A 24,242-nucleotide genomic window follows, 5' to 3' on the forward strand; every position below is an offset into this window, starting at 1 on the left:
CACAAAACAGATACTTGATTATAAATGTTTATTACTAACCTTTCTATGAACATGATTTGATTATAACTGCAAATCAATAATGCAAAATAGGCTACTGAAACGTCTGTAATTATATAAAATAAGTATATAATTGCAACATATATGAACACATACAGCCCCTTACAGTCTCCGATATATTATTAATTACAGAAAAACTACACACAACATAGATTTAGTACTTACTTGAGTTCTAAAACACACGCAATATAGCCCACAGTGCAAACCTCTCATCTGTGTCTGTAATCTTCACCAGCTCATGTAAGCTCTGTTAAAGTGTAATTTTGTCATTCCCAGTTCATAATAGTCCAAAAGGCGAAGATAAACATGGCAGTTTGTTCATGATTCAGGTAGCTAAAACACTTTTGCTCCTGTATTTTGCCGGGCTTCTATTTTTTCCACGCTTCACTCTCGCGCTTGTCCTTTTCTTTCTGAATGGATCAGATGACAGAGACACTTCCTTAATCTCGCACACGTTATTATCATCAGCTCAAGAACTTCATTATATCAAATATAGACGCGATCGCAAGCTCCCGGAAGAAAGCGAATACCGCTCACACCTTTATACGGGCTCGTAAAGTCTATTAATCAAGACGACGATAAGGTTTGTTTGAGCTCGGGTCATCCATAGCTCGTTATTATATGCATATAGTATATCCATGTAATCTCTCGGCTGTGTATTAGAACATGGCGGATTCTTTGTTTACATTCTGTGTAGCTCCATGAGCTCTTGAGTCGTGACATATCTCTGTAACCAATCAGCGTTTGGCTGCATGTGTAGTTTTACCTTTTGGTACCCTTTCTCGTTTTTGGTACCCTTTCGAAAGGGTGCCGAAAAAGTTTTACGGTGCGGTTTGGTTCGGTACGCTTATTGACAGTGGAAACAGCCATAAAAGCGTACCGAACCGTACCGTACTGTACCACTCAGTGGAAACAGGCCATTAAAGAGATTATCCTCCTTAAACGCAACCCATACCACCAGGGGACACCCTTTACTCTTAAAAGTAAGTCTGTTTTGTGCTTTCGTTTTATTTAGGCATGAAAGCACTTTAAAATAAATATGAAAAACGGCGCGATTTCTTTCCTTTTCATTACAAGTGCCATTGCCCCTCCTAAGCAATCCTCAAAACTGACAGCTGACTTGCTCATAGTGATAAATAGACCATGTTTTCCAAACGGATTCTGAACTAGCCATTTGAAGCAGAGAGAAAGACTGGATTTTGGGTGCATATTTGAACAGACATATACACATAATTAATAATAATAGCATCTAAACATGTTGGTCTTGGTGGGGTTTTATTTTCAAACACAACTAGTTTATTCCTAAATGAGCATAAAAAGTTAGGAAAGCTTTTGATTTTTGAGATTTGATTACTTGATTCTATTTCTTCATAAAAAAATAGCTAATAATGTTGATTGGGTAAACTGTTTGCTGTTATGGGGAATTATGTTGAGCATATCCCTATTTTCACATCCCAATGGTGACCGGTATGACGCTAAAGTGGTTCTAAACTTTTATGAATGCCTTTTTCCTTTTGAGCACAACATATTCTGAAGAATTTTTTAAAAAGCTGCTATTGACATACATGGGTAGAAACAAAAATATACTATTGAAGTCAAAGGCTGTTTTTTCCCCAACATTCTTCTGTAATTTTTCCTTTTGTTCAACAGAAGAAAGAAACACAAACCAGTTTAGAACAAGTAGAGATGAGTACATGATGACAGATTCTTTATTTTTGGGTAAACTTTCCCTTTAAGTGCTAGTTCAAACAAAAATGAAAGCAATGCAGTGGATTAATTCACCCTCAGGTCATCAAGATGTAGGTGAGTTTCTGTAGGTAGGAAAATAGTAGATAAAGAAGATTTTGGGAGTTACTAGTTTTGGTGATTTATAAAATCCGAGACAAAGTCTACTGGCACTTTTGGGGCCAAAAAACAAATAAAGATTTATAAAATAAGATTTTAAAAATAATTGCACCTGATGATACACCAAGGACTTATCAAGTGAAAAGTTATCAATGCAAATAAACTGAACATTATTATTATTTACTCAAAATGTGAGTAATCGTGAGTCTATTATGGATGGTGGCAGTATTTAGGCCAAACAGGAGTGTTTTGTATACACTAAGTGCACTTTAAAATTAAAAAAACCCATCTCAGTAAAAAGTTAACCAGAATGGGAACCAGCTGTAAGAGACCTCAGCTCTGTGGGTGTTAACTGTGGACTTAAAAGGGCCCTCAATCGGAAAGACCTCCCGAGGGGTCTTTTAAAAGAGGTCTGAGATCAAGTGGACTGTTTGCATAGCACATTTCACAAAAATACAAGTCAGACATATCAAAATTACATTGTTAAATTACATTTAAAACCCAGATGAGTCATATTATAACAAGTTATTTGAAATGGGAGTGACAGCACATTTCACATAATGACAGGAACACGCACTATAGGTTAATAGGGTAAACAAAATTGTCTGTAGTGTATGAGTGTGTTAGTGTGTAAATGAGAGAGTGTATGGGTGTTTAGGATGTGACTGGAAGGGCATCCGCTGCATAAAACATATGCCAGAGTAATTGGCGGTTCATTCTGCAGTGGTGATCGCTGAAATGTCTTGGACTAATTCGGAGTGAGTGAGTGAGTGAGTGAGTGAGTGAGTGAGTGAGTGAGTGAGTGAGTAAGTATTGTTTACTTACAATCAGGGCTTATAAGCCAGATCTAGAGCCAGCACCTGATGTAACGCATTTCTGCTGATCAAAAATTGGTGGTAAATTTTATCTTATCTTTGACAGCAATTCAGAAGGCTGCCAGTCATTTTGAATGGTTGGCTTTCACTTTCAGATTGCTATGAAGCATACATTTACAGGTGTGAAAAGTGGCATCCCGTGATATTCTGTTAAGCAGCACTCTGCAGTTAGGACATCTTTGAATTTTATTTTTCATTTTGAATGATTGGTCTGCAATGTCAAGTTTTCAGAATTATGAAATATAGATTTATAGTGTGAGCGTGACTGAAATTGCAACAGATCAACATCTCACATATGTGTTGACTTATTCTAGATTTCCGAGATGGCCGAGAGAGCTTAATGTGTTGCCATTTAAGAAAACAAATGCAATTACAAGAACACCAGCACATTAGGAAATGATTTTCATCAGTTTGACAGCACACGTTGCAAATTCTCACAACACAAACAACTGAAGAAACGCACTGCATTTGGTCACAGCACAAACAACTGAAGAAACGCACTGCATTTGGTCACACCACAAACAACTGAAGAAACATGCTGCAAATTCTCACAACACAAACAACTGAAGAAACACACTGCATTTAATAAATGCGCTGCACACTATTAAAACAACGTTTCACATTTAATCATTAGTTTATTTAGGCTAATAATTTACAAAAGACAATGGAGTCGTGTAATCGGAATATTAAAATAAACCAAAAAAAAATCAACTTTAAATGACCACCAACAACATATTAACACTTGCATATCTCAGCAGAGTTCATCATGCTTTTGAGTCCCTTTGAAACATCGTTGTTGTGTAACATGGATGTTTGCAAATGTTTTGACCAAATGCAGTGCGTTTCTTCAGTTGTTTGTGGTGTTAGAATTCGCCACACGTGTTCTGTCTTACTGATGAAGATTGTTTCTTAATTTGCTGGTGTTTTTGTAATTGCATGTGTTTTCTTAAATTGTTCTCTCGGCCACTGTAGATTTCAGGAAAAAAAAATACTCATGATAATTTTGTGTTATTCATGCAACATTTGAACTGATTTCCATGATGATACTTTATTCATTTCATTAGTTTGATGAAATCTGACAATAGATGTTTTACACAGTTTTTTGAGGGACACACAGGGCTCTATTTTAATGGTTCATGCGCAGAGCGCAAAACGCAGGGCGCAAACGCTTTTAGCGTGTCAGAACGCATTTTTGCTAATTTAAAGACGGGAAAATCCGCTTTGCGCCGTGGCGCATGGTCTAAAAGGGTTGAGTTTTTTTTTATTAATGAGTTATAGGTGTGTTTTGAGAATAAACCAATTAGACCCTCATCTCCCATTCCCTTTAAGAGCCAGCTGCGTCGCGCCATAAGCGCATTTTGACGTAAAGTAAGTTCACTTTCGCTTTTGCTCTCGTGGATAGGGAAACCTTTACGCACAGACATCAATTAGCCTATAAATAATTAATTTCGTTTGTTAAGCGCAAATATTTTTTTCAAAACTATTTCTAAATTCAGTTCTAATTTCTAGCAAACGAATAAATTAACAATAACCAAGTGTGGTCAAAATACTGAGTTATTTCCAAATACACCTGCCATGCCCCATATGGTCTAAAATTTGACAGGTGGAAAAACCTAAGCTTGTTTTTAATAAAACAAATATAAATATGGATATAATAAATAATACTGCTAATAATAATAACATTATACAAAAGCAAATTGAATGAACTGAAAAAGCCTCCTGAGATGAAGAAAGTAAGGCAGAGGTTTTTAAATCTTCATGTAGGCTAGAAATTAATGTTTTGTAATATTTTTATCATTTATATTTATATCCTGTATATATCCTTATTATATCCTTAAGATATTATATATTTTTCATATGTAAAGATATTTGCGTATTGCTCTGCATCTTGTTTGTAGTGTGTAAGCCAGGCGCACTTTGCGCCAGACAATAGATCGACGAGTCATTTAAATAATGACTGAAATGTCCTTTTTGTTGTGTGAATTTCCCCTTTAACAAAGAGTCCACTTGCAGATTTCCACACTGGAGCTTTAACAGAGACTAATGCGATGTGAGATCTTACTGCATGTAAACAACAAACCACAGCAAGCAAGGATTCTGCCAATAACTATTTACACTAAACGTCTAAGACCAGGAAACGAGTCTAACGTGATTGCTGTCGGCATACTGAATGTTTGTGCGAGCCAAAAATACAGACATCCTACCTAGACATCAACGGCAAGAAAGAGAGAATATAGAAAACCAGAGACAGTTTAAAGCTCTGCCTCACAGCTCCTTTCACTGCTCTGTTTACACAGCTATTGGAACGTCATTCACAATAACACAATGCTATGAAATGCATTCATGAGCACTACAAATATACATTTGTGAGGAGAAAATGGAGCTGAAATGCAGTCAGAATGGCTTCTACTGCTCTGTTTCTCTGCCTCTGATTCTCCCGATCTTTATCTGTCTCTCTCACAGCGTACTTTAGTTACCCTTGAGATGGCTGTCTCTCCCTATGAGCGTTGTTCTAATTTCTCTGTTATTGGTTTGAAGCAGAGGGCTGTGTCCTCTGGCCTTACATGCTCTGCATGCGCGTTCAGACGGGCATTTCACATTCTGCCCTGCTCATCTTTGTGTACAAAATGCCCACCACACAGACTTCAGGGGAATTGTGGAGCTGATGACCTTGACTTGTTGAAGTCAGCATGAAATCACAATTGACAATGAATATTGTAGCATTTAATATTGCAATAGATGATATTGTAAAATGCTAACGTTATCCTGATAGTGCTGAACGCCTGAAATATGTACACTAGACAACAGTGCTACAATACATCACATAACATTCACAAAACTTTATACTACAGTTACTAATTACAATACCAAACTTTAAAAAGAAGGTAGGTTGTTGATGTTTGCCGCCTGCCATTAGTCGAGTAAACAGTGTGCGAAGGGGTATGCGATTACATATTCTGAAAAGTAGATAGGACAGCCTGTCATAATGTTCGGACCAAATGTTTTGATTAGATAAACTTTTCTTGGTCTTACACCTTCCAAAGAATATTAAAATGCATATGGATACATTTGAACCTCTTACTTTACTATCAGCATGTAGAGACGTTCATCCAGCATAATAAAAAAAAATTCTGAAGACAACTTCCTATTGCACTTGTAATATAAATGATAAATTAAATGGTAATTATTTATTTGTATATCAAAATGTTTGTACTTTTGATTATATGTTTTTGTCTATTTAGGTTTTAGATTGTGGGAAGTGTTTCAGGTGGAGTGTGCTGCTTGTTTGTTTGTTTGTATGTCTTGTTAGGTGTATGTACATTATGATGTGTTGTATTCTGTTTGATTTATGAACATTTTAGGGACCCCCTCGAAAATGAGATGATTCGTCTCAAGGGGCTATCCCATTCAATAAATAAATTCTAATTCAAATAAATGCGTGTCATATTCTTTAATGAATTTTTTTTTCTCCTGCAATGGCATGTTAATAACCACCAAACTTGGCAATAACCACCAAACAAAGCATTAATAATACAAAAACTAAATATAGAAAATTTAACTAATACATTCATTCATTCATTTTCTCTTCGGCTTAGTCTCCATCACCACCAACCTATCCAGCATATGTTTTACGCAGAGGATGCCCATTCAGCTGCAACCCATCACTGAGAACCACCCACACACTCTCATTCACATACATACACTATGGACAATTTTGCTTACCCTATTCACCTATACCACATGTCTTTGGACTTATGGGGGAAATCAAAGCACCCGGGGGAAACCCACATGAAAGTGGGGAGAACATGCAAACTCTACACAAAAATGCCAACTGACCCAGCCTAGGCTCGAACCCCCAGCCTTCTTGCTGTGAGGCGACAGAACTACCTACTGCATCACCACGCCGCCCTGGCAATAACAATCCATTATTAATATAAACATTAAATAAAAAAATTTATCTTGGGCATCATGATAGGCATAGTCTCTAAACTTTTAAACATTTCCTGCATGTTTAGATAGCTAATATAGTGCACCTTGAGGTTTATTTAGAAAAGCTGGCACAGCACACCTGTATATATACTACTTTCAACTGCTCTTGCGCTCCACTATCTCACGATATAAATAAATATATAAACAGATAAAATCTGCTTGCCATATAATTTACACAGGGAAATATGCATTGATACAGCTTTATTATATGTGGTTAGTGCTTTATTTTGATGTGTTATCTGTTTTTGGGCTGTTTAGCTCTCCTCTGTGCGATAACATCACATATATGGTTCTTCCACTCAACTCTTTCAGTGGATTTTTGCCTGGTTTTTGTCCTGCTGTTTGATTCGTAATTTTAATATTTGTAATGTGTTACTTTACACCATATATATATCCAAAATTTATTTAGAAAGGCCCATTTATTCAAGTTTTAAGCTGCAAGTCTGAGCCAAACCTAAATAAATGTTTCAGTCGTCCCATTGAGGTCTTACCCTAAGTAGATCTTACCTGTCAGCGAGACGATGGACCCATCAAGGACGCACATGTCGTCCTCTTTGTTGAATGCTAATGCTTTGCACAATCCTCCTCAATAAATATCTCTCGTTTCCAGCTGTAATTAAACACGGCTCGTCCACTGATCCATTTTTCAAGGATGGCAGGAAAATTGGATGATGGAGGAGTATTTTGTCTTCCCTTGGGCACCAATATATTAATGAGGTGTGCCAAGGGAGACTGCTGATCCACTGAGAGAGAGAGAAATGAAGGAGAGGGAAGGAGAGTGGCATTTGTTTTGAAAAGACAATGAAGCTGTATTACAGTTGCCTCAAGACATAACAAACTCACCAGAAACTTCCAGGCAAATGTGTTGAGGAGCTGGATGGAGCTAAAATCGTGTGAAGATGATGGCTTTCCAAGAGCACGATTGGGCACTCTTGTTTTAAACTGTCATATATTTGAATATAATATACAAGTAAGGGATAATGTACATCTAGCCAGATGTTTTCACAGAGTAAAGCCAGACAGATCAGAAAGTAAAATCCGAAGAATTTTCAACACATTTTAAACATAATAATTTTAATAACTCATTTCTTTCTTCTATTTGCCTTGATGACTAGTATTTTACTAGTTATTTTACAAAACATTATTCAGCTTAAAGTGCAATTGAAAGGCTTATTTGGGTTAAGCAGGCAAAACATATTAATTTAGTCATTAGGAAACAGTTGTTTGTGCTAATAGTACTGACCTTTCTAATGATCATTTTGTAATTGTTGATTGTTTATTCCAGCCAAATTAAAATAATTAAGGCTTTCACCAGAAAACAAATATATTTGGAAATACTGTGAAAATGCCCTTGCTTCTGTAAACATTATTTGGGAAAAAGGAATTAGAAACTCACATTAGGGCTAATCATGTTGCTTAATTAATGCATAATAATCATAATAATAATCATAACAATTATTAAAACATAATTTGTCTTCAACTGTGTATATATGAGGAGTGCAACCTGAAATTTTCTTCAGTTCAATTCATGTTTAATTTTATAGCATTTTTAGAAGAGGGAGAAACCAGGCTCTGTTAGGCACAGTCATTTCTCCTCTGGCCAAACGTCTTCTATAGAGTTTTAATTTTCTCAGACTCTTAAGATTATGATTAGTTATTTCACTTTAAAGGCAATGAAAAAAAAATTATTCTTTGACACAAGAGGTTGATCTTTTTACAGGAAGTTTACAGATGGCATCTGAACTCTTTATTTATATATATAATTTGTGTTGCTAGTTTAATTGGTTGGACAAGACGGTCTGCTGTTGTTCGAACCAAACATCAGAATGGGGAAGAAAGGTGATTTAAGTGGTTTTGAACGTGACATGGTTGTTGGTGCCAGACTTGCTGGTCTAAGTATTTCAGAAGCCGCTGATCTTCTGGAATTTTCATGCACAACCATCTCTAGGGTTTACAGAGAATGGTACGAAAAAAGAAAATATCCATTTCTGTTGGTGCAAATGCCATGTTGATGCCAGTGGTCAGAGGAGAATGGCCAGATTGGTTTGAGCTGATAGAAGGGCAACAGTAACTTAAATAACCACTTGAGACAACCAAGGTATGCAGAAGAGCATCTCTGAACGCACAACACATCCAACCTTGAGGCGGATGGGCTTCAGCAGCAGAAGACCTCAGCAGGTGTCACTCCTGTCAACTAAGAACAGAAAACTGAGGCTACAATTTGCACAGGCTCACCAAAATTGGACAATAGAAGATTGGAAAAACGTTGCATGGTTCGATGAGTCTCACTTTCTGCTGCGAAATTCGGATGACAGAATCAGAATTGTTGGCATCAACACCATGAAAGCATGGATCCATCCTGCCTTGTATCAATAGTTCAGGCTGGTGGTGTAATGGTGTCGGGAATATTTTCTTGGAATACTTTGGGCTCATTAGTACCAATTGAGTGTCATCAATGCCACAACCTACCGAAATATTGTGGCTGACCATTCTTTATGATCACAGTGGACCCATCTTCTCATGGCTACTTCCAGCGGGATAACACGCCATGTCATTAAGCTTGAATCTTCTCAGACTGGTTACCTGAGCATGATAATGAGTTCATTGTACTCAAATGACCTCCACAGTCACCAGATCTCAATCCAATAGAGCACCTTTGGGATGTGGTGGAATGGGAGATTCACACTATGGATGTGCACCTGACAAATCTGCAGCAACTGTGTGATGCTATCATGTCATTATGGACCAAAAATCTCTGAGGAATATTTCCAGTATCTTGTTGAATTTATGCCACAAAGGATTAAAACAGTTGTCAAGGCAAAAAGGGGTCCAACCTGGTACTATATGCTTAATAAAGTGGCCGATGAGTGTATATTGCAACTATACGCTTGCAAGTGCTGTTTCCTGAATCTATAATTCCAACAAACTATTGCAAACTTTTAATTATAGCCCTTGACTTGAAATTAGAAGCATAATTTCTGCTTAGAATGACTAATGCACTTAAATAGAACATGCACAAGAGCAAAACAACAAGCTTACATGCAATACAATCTACAGCTTTCATCTCACACATTAAAAAAAAAAATCATTCAGTTCGCTAGGAATATTAAAACACATTTTCTGAAGTGTTCATGTGTTTTCACATGACTTATGGTAATCAGAAAAATAACAGTGAACAAAAATAGCAAAGCAGTACTTCATGCCACAATTTACTGCAATGATCTACAACTATTTTTATCTTGCATTGTTTAATTAGCAGAAGTTATCACTCCACCAACTGCGTAACATCACTAAGTTCTAACCAACAAATTTACTCTCTGTATATGTACCCTCAATAGGTTCCAAACCTTTATGAGGTTAAAAATAAGACTTTTTTTGAAAGATGAAAACCTGTTGACTTCCATAGTAGAAAAAATAAAGGTAACACTTTATTTTGATGGTTCGTTTTAGTAGATTGTCTGCTTAATACTTGTTGATACTGCTCCTTCAACAGACATTTAACTGACTATAAGAAACGTTGCAAGTACTTGTTAACTTACACTAACCCTAACCCCAACCTAACAATCTACTTATATCTAATGAGAAATAGTTGGTATGTAACTTAAATTCAACAAATGGATCATCAAAATAAAGTGTGACCAAAACAAATTCTGTGGAAATCAGTGGTTACAGGTTTCCAACATTGTTCTAAATTACTTATTTTGTGTTTAATGGAACAAAGAAACAAGTTTAGGGTGACTAAATGAGGACAGAATGTTCGTTTTTGGGTGAACTAACCCTTTAACATCTGTATCTAAATCAACCGTAATCACTTCATACCCACGACTGATCTTTATAACATATTTAAAAGCAAAAAACTGACCTGAGAAAAACCTGATAAAATAAGCCCCATGGCAGACCTAAGCCAACAGCATTTATTTTCGAACCCAACTAGACCCCAATGTAAACAGCATTGACGTGTGCACAGCCTGAAGCCCCACCGTCCACGAGGAAAAGTCCTGCTGACTGATTTGGCCACAGTTCTATTCCTTTCATTTTTTATGAACTGTTACTTGATGTTATTATTGCCTGCCTGATGGGTACAAGCTGTTTTTGAGCTCTGCTTTCAATTGAGACCAGATTGAAAAAAATAAACATGATAGCTTGATAAAAATAAAAACAATAGCCTAATAATTATGGATTCACTAGTGCTGTACTATATTTACCTCATCTTTTACAAAGTGCTTTTGCATACAAAACAAATGCTCAGCTTAAGTTGCATAATACAATTTTTCCTGATGAATTTTATATGTACAATGCTCAGCATAATTGAGTACACCCCATTTTGAAAATGAATATTTGTATCCATTTCTCAGTGAATATAGACAATGTATTTTGGTGCATTTAAACAAAACAGATTCATTAAACAGATATATTATTAAATTATAATAAAATAATAGTCACATAATATAAGACATTTAGAAATTGAAAGATAATACAATTAAATTCAAGCAAAATATTGCAAAATAAATTTATAAATTAATAATTAATAAATGTGGGTGTCCTAGTTTTTGAACCTTTATTGTAGATTATTTTGTTAGATAAGCTCCAGATTTGGCTTTAGTACTGACTAATCATTTATGCACAAATATAATGTTTTGAAGCTTCCTATTAAAAATATCAATTTAAAAAAAATGGATTTGTGAGGGGTTATATTTGCTGAGCACTGCATAACATTGCCTTGGGATTTTAAGGTTCTATCTGCATACTACAGAAAAAAAAATAATATAAAAAATTTAAAAAACAGGGCAAATGCAGATTGAACCTTTTAATTCTAAAAGTAATTTTCCACTTGAAATTATAAGGTTTTATTTGACATCATTAAGGTGAAGCATTATTTTTTAAGAAATACAATCACAAAAATATAAATTGGTGTTGTAACAATATGTTGATGCTTGAGAAAGTTAAAATTTAGCTTTTTATAACATTTATTTCATGTTTTTTTTTTTTTGGTATAAATTAAGCATACAAGGCTAAATATTTTGTCTAGTGCAGATGTTCATTTTATGTATTTAATATGGTAACTTTTAATGAATTGTATGCTTTATATGAACTATTGAATTATATTTATTGGTTTATGCACAATTAATTGAAATAATTATTTGCCCCTCAAAGCTTAATATCAAATTTAAAAACTTTCAAAGAAATCAATGAGCAAATGAGTTTAATCAAAACTGAAAAATGTTTCACTGACTATGAATACACAAATAAAAATATTTCACATTTATTATATTACATTTTTTAAATAGCTGTTTATTTTTTAACAATGCCAAATTTAGCATTTCATATCAATGTCAAAAATGCTTCTAAATCATCACATTTGCACACATCTTTTCAGTTTGAGATTTTTTTTTTTTTTACTTTTTTGTGTGGCGCTGCATTATTTAGTTGACTCTGTTTTTGTGTTTCTTTCTGGTTTTTCCCGCTGTCAATGGAGTAGTCCGGCGAAACGACAAAGAAAGCTGATCCTGATTGGTCAGGAATGTTGGATTTTTAACACAGCGACGCAATAGCACTGTAGGTAATGCTATCGCCTCACAGCCAGAAGGTCGCTGGTTCGAGCCTTGGCTGGGTCAGTTGGCGTTTCTGTTTGGAGTTTGCATGTTCTCTCTGCGTTCGCGTGGGTTTCCTCCAGGTGCTCCGGTTTCCCCCACAGTCCCAAGACATCTGGTAAAGGTGAATTGGGTATGCTAAAATAGTCTGTAGTGTATGAGTGTGAATAAGTGTGTATGGATGTTTCCCAGAGATGGGTTGCGGCTGAAAGGGCATCCGCTGTGTAAAAACGTGCTGCATAAGTTGGCGGTTCATTCTGCTGTGGTGACCCTAGATTAATAAAGGGAATGAGCCGACAAGAAAGTTAATGAATGAATGAATATCCCTTTTACACACACATACACACATGCTAATATGTTAAAATGTCAATCACTCATCATTTAGAGAAGATCAGTGTAACCTCATTATGTTCTATAACTTTCCTGGTCTTATCAGGTCTGTTTAGAAAAAGCTCATTTATTTTAAATTACCTGAGACCCGAGGCCGCCAATACGTGACATGATGTTTTTGCATGAGTGCTTTAGTGATTCGCATTGTTTTAATTAAGATTTGATTTAGATATCTGTTAGTGATGTATTGTATACCACTATCAGAGCAGAATGTAAAAGGCTGATATATTCACATTCACTGGTTATTTCTTATTGCCCCTCTTGTCCCAAAATATTTATTTCTTAGAGGAGAAGCGTCAGGAAGGGCAAATGCTGCAGCGCTGCGGTATGCATAGCAATAGCGTACTGATAAGGGCAGTCAACTAGGCTATTGACATTGATCCTGACACTCTCAGACGCCCCTCCTTTAGCTTTTATCCTGTTTCTGAAGAGGCTGATCAAGCTTGATCTGAGGCAGAGCGAACGAGCGAGGAGTTCAGCCGGTCTGTGAAGCCCCGTGTGTGCTGCATTTTCTGATCCAGAACTGTCCGCAAATAATTGGAAGGAAGTACGAGGCATTTTGGACAGATGCTGTCTGTTGCAGTGCTCAAATCTGTGAAGACTTAACTAAACACAGCGCCTCGAGGAGACATTCGTTCTGCAGAGCGCCATCAGATGACTCACTTGGGATGGAGCCTTCAAATGCCGGGTTATTAAACCAAATTCCTCTCTTTCGTTTTTCATTCTTTTGATATCCAAGAGAGGACAAAAGTGGATGAGAAAGAGTCTGATTATGCCATAAATCCAAAAAAATACCAACCTGTGTGTACCATAAAAAGTTATTATGTTAGTAAATCTTAGGAGGCTTCACTAAGTTTGTCATTATATCGATTCACCGGCACATCTTTCAGATCACAGCCTCTTTTTTTCATGTTTTCATGTAATTAGGGAAAGGTACTATATCTATTTTTGGAAAATAACGCAAGTGCAGTAATTAAGCAGAGGAAATATATTCAGATATACATATTCAACTTTTGAGTTCAATTTCACACATTTATTTTCTTTCATTGTTTATTTGAGAAATACAATATGAGAGACTGTTTTAAATGGAAATACTTCAACATTAAGGACAAAGTTCACCCAAAGATTTTATTTAAAAAAATTAAAATGGTTGTTTTATGGTTGAAGTTGAAGATCTTGTTGTGGTGAGTTGCTGAACTGATGATGTTTGCACTCTTTTTGTATGAATTAGTCTAATGGGGTAATTGCACACAGACTTTCAATTTTAGCCAGCCAGCTTCAGCGCTTCCAGTGAACTCTTTCCATTATAGAGTTGAGTTTAAGATCTGATTTCTTTACAAATCAGTGATATTCACTGTCTGATAGATATATGAAATAAAGTGGATCCTTAGTACAGACAAGAAGCCCTGCATTAAATTCCATTTACCCCACAATGTCTTTAAAATAGAACAGTTTATTTTACCCCAGTATTTTTATTGACGTTTTTGCCACCGCCAGCTGATCCTGACAGCACTATCGGTTACACAGTCTTTCATCTCTTTTTATGCTTGAACAATTAAATGGATGCGTCCATATAACTGAATCTATTGTCATTACATTACAACATCGATGCTGTAAAAGAAACTTTATAAATTTGAAAATAGTCACATTAAGCTTTCACTGGAAGTTTATCATTTGCTAGCTGTGCATATATTTGTTAGTGTATTTTTGTTGAAAGTGTCACATGAAAGCAAGCAATTGTGTCATAATTTACTCTCCCCTTACTTGCTCCAATCATATTTGTATATTTTTCTTCTGTTGAACACAAGAGAAATATTTGAAAGAAATAAACCTATAACCATTGACTCCTGTATAGTGTTTGTTTTTCCTACTATGGATGTCAATGGTCTTCGAATGATCTTGTTTTGGGTTCTACAGCAGAATGAAACTTGTCATGAAAGTTTATAACCGGTTCAGGGGGATTAAATAGTGAGTACATTTAAATTTTGGGGTGAACTATCTCTTAATTTTATTATAATATGTCTTGAGCAGCAAACCAGAATATTATAAACATACCTGAATCATTATGTTACACTAAAATGATGCTGAAGGGCGACACGGTTGGTCAGTGGTTAACACTGTTGGCATTTCTGTGTGGAGGCTGCATGTTCTCTTCATGTTTGTGTGGGTTTCCTCCGGGTGCTCCAGTTTCCCCTACAGTCCAAAAACATGCGCTATAGGTGAATTGAATAGACTAACTTGGCCAAAGGGTATGTGTGTGAATGAGTGCATATGAATGTTTCCAGTACTGGGTTGCAGCTGGAAGAGCATCCACTGAGTAAAGCAAATGCTGGATAAGTTGGAAGTTCATTGTGCTGTGTAGACCCCTGATGAATAAAGGGACTAAGCTAAAGGGAAATTAATGAATGAATTAAAATGATGCTGAAAATGCAGTTTTGCCATTATTCAAAAAAAGTTATTTCAAATTTGAATGATACTGTTTATAGTTTTCTTGTGGTTAGAATTCATAAAAGCAACAATAGTATCAGGGACTCTCTCACCATCTAAACCATGGTTTATTAAAAGTAGTATTCTATTACTGATTACAAGTGCCATAATTAAAATTTAGTCTGTAATGTAATCTGACTCTGACATTGAGGCCCCGTTTACACTACGTTTAAAACGGTGTTTTATAATGAAAACAATCCGCGTCTACACTAGCGTTTCAACCTGCACGGCCCTCCGTCCACACCAAACCACTGAAATCGCACATCACATGACCACACACAGACACTGGCATGCGCTGCAGCCTATCCAGCCAGATGAGAGCTGTGCTCGTCTGAGTGTTCATCAAGGATCTACCCCTGGATCCAATCTCACTATATTTGCTAAACGAGATATTTAATTCATCTTGCTGTCTATATCTAACGACATATTCCCCGAATTTAGTCTTTTGAATCTATTACTTGTTCTAAGGTAACGTGTTTTGGCTGAGCGCAAAGATAAGTTAATAATTAATATAACCATGTACATTCCGTATATTGACTGATTGCTTGCCTTTGTTTCCTATAATGTATACATTTATTGTACGTTATACTTTTATAATGGCCATTATTGATTATCAAAACTGATATTCAGCAAAAGAGAGGGTATGTTTTTTTTTCTTCGTATTTTCAATGAAGATGAAAGAAGGTAGTGTTATAGGCTCCATTTTGTTATAAATATGATACAGTAAAGATGAAGCTTAAATAAATATGCAGCATGATGCCTCAACATTTCTGCTGTCTGTTAAGTTGTTAATATCAAAATGAAAATAGCAGTCCCTCATATCATGTTTTCATTTTATTGTTAAGATAGTGAAACAATGTAGCCAGGGTGATGCGAATGAGGTTATAAAATACACTGTTTCCTTTGAAAATTTACCAGACGTATCCTCGGGAGTTTGTTTTCCATATCAGACTTTCCATATCAAACTTGCAAAGTCTGAAATTACAAGGAGAGGATGCAGGACTGAACTGTGTGTAGGCTAATATTGAGGAAAAACCCCAATCAGAGAGGCGAATGTCTGCAGCACCGCCTCCATTTTTAGATGTCTCCGTTTTAAACCATCCACACTGAGACGGAGCACGACAAAATGGACGCTCCATTTTGGACGCTCGTAAACTCCGGCGTAGTGTGGACAGATGGTTTAACCGTAGCAAAACTAAATTAAATCAGAAATAAATTTCATATAGCTTCAAAGATAGCTCTTTTTAGAAATTTGCACTCAAAACCTTTAAATGCCTATTCTATTATAAACTTTCAGAGCTAAATGTAATGACGCATGTTAAAATTGTTTAGAAAGGAAAGTCAAAAAGGAATCAATAAATAATCTGCTTTCATTGCATACAATTTGCAATCTATAACTGCAATCTGATTTTAAAATGTAGCCTAATTACATGGACAATTTTAGTTTATGTAAACCAGATTGCATGTACCCAGCACTGATAATAAATATGGTAAAGGAACAAATGTTAATTTAATTTCAAGCCAATTCTTTGAGTGGCACCATTCTGCTAGACATGAAATATTTATTGTTTTATCCTAAGTGACTTACAAAAGAAAATTTGATTCTGGCCAGAACAGTGAGTGAGTGGAGAGAGTTCAGGAAGAGTATGACGTGGGTAAAATATAGTTCCTGACACACCATTGCACAGGGTTTTTTTTATTTATTTTTATCTATTTAAACATAAATGAACCCTTATGTAAGATGTAATTCACATAAAACTGTTTTCTGACCCCGTGTACAGCTAGTTTTCTCAGTGCTGTTTGCAGTGTTACTAATGTGTTTGGGTTTGCTTGTATGTCCCTCAGGAGCAGTGAGAGCGTCCAGCATCTTCCCCATCATGAGCGTCGGGCTCCTGTTCATGGGAGGTTTGTGTGTGGCTGCTAGCGAATTTTACAGGAGCAGACACAATGTCATCCTCAGTGCCGGAATCTTCTTTGTCTCTGCTGGTAAGAGATTAAAACCACTGCATCACTGCTAGCAAGCTCCGTTTGTTTATGTTTGTGGCTGTTTCTGAACCACAGTCAATTGTTCAGTTGTAGGAAAGAGTAGGGCTGGATGATTCATCGGAAAGAAACAGAAATTCATCACCTTTAACTGATTAATTCCCCCTTTTTTAAGGTGCAGTATATAAGTTTGACACCCAGGTTGCCAGATTGAGGGCAGGAGCGAGTGATTTAAGTCATCTTGCACCTGATAGAAGGACAATTTTCCACATATAAAAGTTTTTGTGCCAACCAACACCTCAAATTGATATATTAGAAACGGCTTCTATTTCTCAGGTGAACAACAGAACTATGCCAATGATCACCTCAGGTGCGAGAAGGGGAAATGCCGATTTTGGAGGGACTATTTTGGCTAATAAGTGCAAAAAGCGCACTTCGTTGGAATAAGCTATTTGAGCAATTTCAGTCTATCACGTTTGATCAACGGAGACAACATAACTGTAGAGGGCACCTGACGGCAGCATGAGTGGTGTAGCTCATAAAGCGCATGGCTTCATGTTTTGATGCGATTGATCATCAACCTGGTTCGAATCCTTTTTTTTTCCCCATTACATATCGTATATACATACAGATTCTGTATATACATACAGATTAGATCTGTATATACATACAGATTAGAAATACGTTTATTTTTAATAGAAAGGAAATATTTTTGTTTAAAAATTAAATTGTAAAATAATATCACGAGTGGCTTGTGGGTATTTAATAATTCCATGTGTATAAATAGCATCTAAATAGTTTTTTTTTTAATATTCTATTTAAAATCTCTAGTTATTTTCCACCTGGTGTTAAATGTTAGCGACCTCTTAATATAACTAAATTGTATTTACAATGAATACCCTTTATTTTATATATTTTAGTACTGCTTCAGTGAACTTAAACAAGTATACTAAAAATATTAATTTTCCTTATAGTTTTATTAGTATTTTTTATCAAAGTGTGCTTTAGATGCTTTAAAGACAAATAAGATCTATAATTATATATGCACTATATAATTATTTATATTATATTATTCATATTTTTAATTTAACTATTAGGTTGCGGCCAGGTAAGGAGCTCTACAAGACAATGTGCACAGGGGCCTCTGAATTATTAATCCAGGCCTGATTGTATGGTTTGGAATTGGATGTTTCATGAAATTATTTACATGTTTTTTTGCGATTATCTTGTGTTTAATTAAGAATTTTGCAAGATCGCACAAACATTTGGGACTTTTTTGTTGATTTTGCGTTGTAATCTGTGATCGCGTAATTGCAAAAAAGGGGGTCTGATTAATTTTCCATCATATATGGTAAAATCTGTCTATAACCATAATATTTTAATGGTATTACTTCTTTTTAAAACCTGGCGCCCCCATGAATAGTGAACGTTTCTTTCATACTGCACATGCAAATATTAAAATCTGATCACAAATATGGCTGATTAACTACATATAGTTAGTTTGAGAAGTTTTTTTAATTGTTTCCTTAGTGAGATGTATTTAATTAATTTAATTGTATTTAATTTTGCCTTAAGAAGATAAAGGTTCTACTTAAAATTTATATTTATAACATGCAGTTTATTTACAATAAATAAATAAATAAATAAATAAACCTACAGAGAAAAGAAATATCTATAGAGAAAAAGAGTTTTAATGCTACAGTATAGGGCCCCATACATGGTATTGCTTAGGGCCCCCAAATTAATAAGTCTGCCCCTGATCGGGTTACAGCATGAGAATGGATTGTTTCACAGACAGTTTAGGGTGTCGTCCTCCCTGTAGACCCTGCAGATTTGTGTTGACTTCCCAGATTAACTCTGATTATTGACAAAGGAAATGAATGGGCCGGCAAGAACTGTGTAAACAAACAGCAGGCCAGCATATTGACCCACTGCTGTAGCTCTGGCCTGGAAAAAGGGAAACAGACGGGGGATCCTCAAACAGAACGGCATTGGTCAAATATTTAGAGAAGAGCCCATTAGGCCATCACGAGCACACAAATGAGCCCGACTCCCTCTGTTGCAAATGAATCATGATGAATCAATCCTCATGATTGCTGCGCAGGCACCGCTGATGACTGAGCGTCGCTTTTGTACACAACAACCGCCTCTTCCTATTGGTTATGATCTAAATGTTCGATGGCAAACGGGTAATTATTTACCCTTCAATATGATGGCGATGATAAAAAAGCTAATTAAAATGTTTCAATTGTTCTTTGTTTTCCGCATGGCTGATAAGCGATGCATTCTTGTGTAATGATACGGAATGATGAGCCACAGCTGCGTGCTGAGCCATAACTTTCTCTCTTTCTCTCTCGCCCTCTTCTCTTCACGCAGGCCTAAGTAACATCATCGGTATTATCGTGTATATATCCGCCAATTCGGGCGACCCCGGGCAGAGTGACTCCAAGAAGAGCTACTCATACGGATGGTCTTTCTACTTCGGCGCCCTGTCATTCATAATGGCCGAGATGGTGGGTGTGCTCGCCGTGCACATGTTCATCGAAAAACACCGAAAGCTGCGCGCCAAGTCTCGCACCGAGCTGATCAAGAAGTCGGCGTTCAGTCGCATCCCCAGCTACCGCTACCGATTCCGCCGGCGCTCCAGCTGCCGCTCCAGTGAACCTGCCTCTCGTGACGCTTCGCCCATGGGGAAAAGTGGCTACACAGGCCCTGCCGCAGCAGACATCTCCATGTACACCCTATCCAGGGATCCCTCCAAGGCGGCAATGGGTGCCTTGCTTAACTCCGAGAGGGAGTTTTTGCAGGCGCACAACTCCAACGCTAAGGACTTCAAAGATGCGGCCAACAGGAGGACCACTCCAGTCTGAAAGAGAGTATAAGCACAGAGAAAGTGCCAAGACCACAGACTTGAGCTGGAAGAAGAATTCACTCGAGGCCTGCAGGGCTATAACCCTCTTTCTATAACAGTATATATAAATATAGATGGTAATTGTTAGATCATTGGTGCTTCCTTTTAATCCTCATTTTTCAGTCACTGTTTTTTCTGTCGTTCCACTTGACTCACACACACACACAGATCCCTCCCCCTAAGGGCTACTGGAGTAGAATGCTAGTCCTCTCCTCAGTGTCCAATGGAGATCCTCAAGGTAGCCCAGCGAAACTGTGATGAAGCCCTCTGAGGGGGAGGATTGTAACGCATCTGACAGACGAACCGAAAGGCTGTCCCAATACTCGCCTTATGCACAGCTCAGTAGCCCATAGCTGGTGAGTGGCGCCTCACGCTCACAAGATTGTATACATTGTTGGTTTTTCTCCCCGGGTTGGAAACTTGTGCCACCTTCTCATGCTGATCACCCCACTCATCCCACCTACACGCTGCCCACTTGGCCGGGCCTTGCATGCCATTCACACAGATCCTTTATTTATTTATTTTTTTGTTTACTCCCATTGTTTCCATTGCAAACAGCCCCAGATTCCCCTGCATTAAGTTTTATAACAGGGTTAAAATGCTTGTTATTAAAATGATCTTTTAGCCCACCAAAGGTTTTTGGTATTACATTTGTTTCGTTTTAAATGTACTGAGAGGGTTTTTTTGTGATTTACAATGAGATACTATTAATATATATTAAAACACCTTAATATTAGGTTTATCGGAGGCCCTTACGCATATTAATATGGATATTGTGTTCATATTTTTGTTCATCTGTTATCAAAAGAAAAGCAGTTGGCTGCCAAATGTAAATTTCTTAATTGTGTATAGTTGAAGTATTTTTAGAGAAAATATTGTTCATACATTTACCATCAAGAGTTTATAGATATATATATATATATATTAAAAAAAATGTTTGAACATTATGAAAACAAAAGGAACTGCCCAGTGTATTTGAACCATTCGCATATCATGAAAAGACAAGCCTTGAAATGGACTGATATTCAGGTTCCAGTCCAAACACACAAACAACACAACAACAAACGCTACGAATGCTTACGAACATGCAGCATCTCTTTCAAAATATATACTACTCATCTACTATCTACATTAATGCTACATCCACGCTATACTGGACTACAAAATATAAACGTATACTGTACTTTAGTTGCTTAGTTAATATGAATATAAACTCCAAGGGCTTTTGGTTTTCAGATAAAAAGCATACAAGGGCTTTAAAGAATTTCAGCCAACCGAGAAAACAACTAATTTGCCCTTAAAATAGCTGAACCGAAAAGCATTTCTTTACCTTACGATATTAATTTATGCAAAACATATTCAAACGTGATGATATAATGTATACAAGTTTTCCTTTGCATTGTCACGATTATTAATCCCTGTGTCGGTTAGCTAGAAACGGAAGTAGATCCTGGAACATCTATAATAATGTAGGTTTCACCTCATTTCAGAATCCCCCAAGAGCTGACGTGCATGTACTTTAGCCTCCAGATTCATGCAAGCCAGATGCTCATCTCCAGTTTTATTTCATTCTGCTTATCGAAGTCATGCTAGCCTCACTGGGAATATTACTGTAAATGTTGCCTTTTGTTTGGATCCACTTTTTGTTGTGAAATTGTGCTGTTCTGGGTCCAAAACTTAAGTGTTTCATATTTGAAGGCGTCCGCCGGAGTGCTTTTGGCACAGCTGAACAGTTCAACCCTTCAAGTCTCTCTCAGAGCACCTAGTGCCTGTCTCTTCTGCCTACTCCGAGCGCCCGTCGCCGGGTCTCTCACTTTCGCTCGCTTTTGCTCCTTCATCTCCATCACTGCCTCGCATCAGCTCCTCTTTACCAGGACTGTTATTGCTCAGCAGATCACATCCATTGAGTTTTAGGCCCCGTCACTCACCACTTAGGCCTGCAACATTGTGTACGTGACCTCTCAATGAAAACAGCAGTCTCAGCTTGATACATGCTGTAGAAAAAAAGCACACCTTTTAAATACAGTAGTTTACATCAATAAAGATAATAGTCGGAGAGTATTTAAAGATTTAGACAAATAAAGTCCGTTTTAAGAATGCCAACGATGCACTCTTTGTCTTCTTCACAAAATGATTGTGCAAGCCGATCGGCAGATTTGAAATAAAGCAGTAATAAAGGAAATGATTGATCACAACTGCAGTGTTTTGGTTCGAAGTCAGGAATGGAAGGATATTAAAGTCCACATGAAATCAAAATGATCACAATTTACTTGATAAACCCACATTTTCAGGTCATATGGGTGCACGTTATTCAAAAGAAATGTCTAATCCATCAAAAGGTTATGTCTGTGGCAGATTTCTTTTCCTTTCAGCTAATGTCAACAACAGGACACAAAACTAATCAAATGACATTACAATTTTACCCAGCTACCAGTGACCAATGCTGTTTCCAACATTTTCATAGTGTAATAAACCAGTGGGCAGTTCATTCTGCAGTGGCAACCCCTGATAATTAAAGGGACTCATCCAAAAAGAAAATGAATGAATGAATAAATCACGTTTCTCAACCACATTCTTGGAGGACCGCCAGCTCTGCACTTTCTCCAGGTCTCCTTAACCAAACACACCTGACTCAGATCATTGGCTGTTTAGCAGAGACTGAAAGACCTGTATTGGGTGTGACAGACAAAGGAGACATCCAAAACATGAATTGTTGGTGGTCCTCCAGGAACGTGGTTGAGAAACACTATGTTTAAGTGGACACTAATAATCCAATAATCTCAATACGATTAGGACAATACTCTGATTAAAATCACCTTTCCAATGCACACGACATTTGGACATGACTGTCGGAATATGCCCCCGTGTGGCAGTCACACAGAATTTTCAGTTTTGTCATGCACCATGAGAGAGAAGATGATTTTCGTGCTGTCCAAAATAAAGGAGCCTTTATTCTCTGTGCGTTCTCCATGGTTAAATGAATGAACGATTACTAGAAACTAAAAGTTTTTGAGGGAATGTGGAGACAACATTAAAGAATTATATATTATTTTTATTGATAAAAAAAATTATATATTAATATATAAATGTTTTTATTACTCTTTTATGAATAGAAATGAGGTTTTAAACATTTTTTTTTCTGATTAAAAAAATAACAAAAGAAAAAACTACTAATTCTCATCTGGCGCACACGGACCTGCTTGGACAACACTGGAATAGTGTCACATGCAGTATAGTCGCATGAGGTCAAAAATGGTAACGTATCCGCAGCTCAAATAGGAATTTTCCACATACAGAGATGATCGGAACTCCACGCAGCTCCCCGACTACTCTCCATAGGAAGACTTCCGAAATGACTTCCGGTCTGTTGCTTGTCGTTTGTCGTGTGCAGTGAAAAAGCGGATTAAAGTCTACCATGTAAACAGCAATTATACAGTAATTAAGGTCATAATCGAACTGAACAGAAATCGAATTACGACATGTGGAGTATGCCGATTTTAGTCGCATTATTAAAATGGAATACAGACATGTAAACATGCAATCAAACTAATACAGTCATGTAGGATTTTTGCCACAATTTGCGAAAGGATCGTCTATACACACACACAGCTTTTTGATACTATTTTCTGCACCAACCATGTGAAGGACTACTGAAACCTGCTTCTTGAAATCCAAAGTTTTTTTTCCCCATACGGCGTGCAATATCAAATTCCATTAAAAGAACACTCTTTCAGCCGTTCATACTCGCATCCAGTATCTCACTTGTCACAGAGGGCATGCATGAACTTTTCCTGAGTGAAATTGAAAGTGCCAAACTGCAGTTAAAGTTGACAAAATAAAAATGAAACACCCAAAACTACATCAAATTCCAGAGGAAATGTGGTTAGCGTGGCCATGCATTGACCTTAATCGAATGATGTGCTCTATAACATGTAAAGCGGGATCATGAAAGAAACATTCAAAATGCAACTCATGTAAACACCATAATTATGTTATTGCCTTTTTCAGTTAAATGCAAATAATTCGATTTCTGATGTCCATGTAAATGTAGTCACTGTAATAATCTGATACCCCTGATCAATATTGCAGGAAGGAATATAATTAGCCATTTGA

At 36.7% G+C, this 24,242-nt stretch overlaps 1 protein-coding gene across 2 annotated transcripts in view; it reads left to right on the top strand.

Moving 5' to 3' along the window:
- Nucleotides 1-22,232, top strand: part of cacng3b (calcium channel, voltage-dependent, gamma subunit 3b) — a 105,553-nt gene extending 83,321 nt beyond the window's left edge. For both annotated transcript variants that reach the window (XM_073944749.1, XM_688207.9), the window contains exons 3-4: nucleotides 17,081-17,221; nucleotides 19,595-22,232. In XM_073944749.1, coding sequence (XP_073800850.1) covers nucleotides 17,081-17,221; nucleotides 19,595-20,088 — 635 coding nt within the window. In that variant the 3' untranslated portion in view covers nucleotides 20,089-22,232. The remainder of the gene's footprint in view (nucleotides 1-17,080; nucleotides 17,222-19,594) is intronic.
- The last annotated feature ends 2,010 nt before the right edge of the window (nucleotides 22,233-24,242 follow it).

The sequence above is a fragment of the Danio rerio genome, chromosome 3 (assembly GCF_049306965.1).
Source record: "Danio rerio strain Tuebingen ecotype United States chromosome 3, GRCz12tu, whole genome shotgun sequence".
Classification (NCBI taxonomy): Eukaryota; Metazoa; Chordata; class Actinopteri; order Cypriniformes; family Danionidae; genus Danio; species Danio rerio.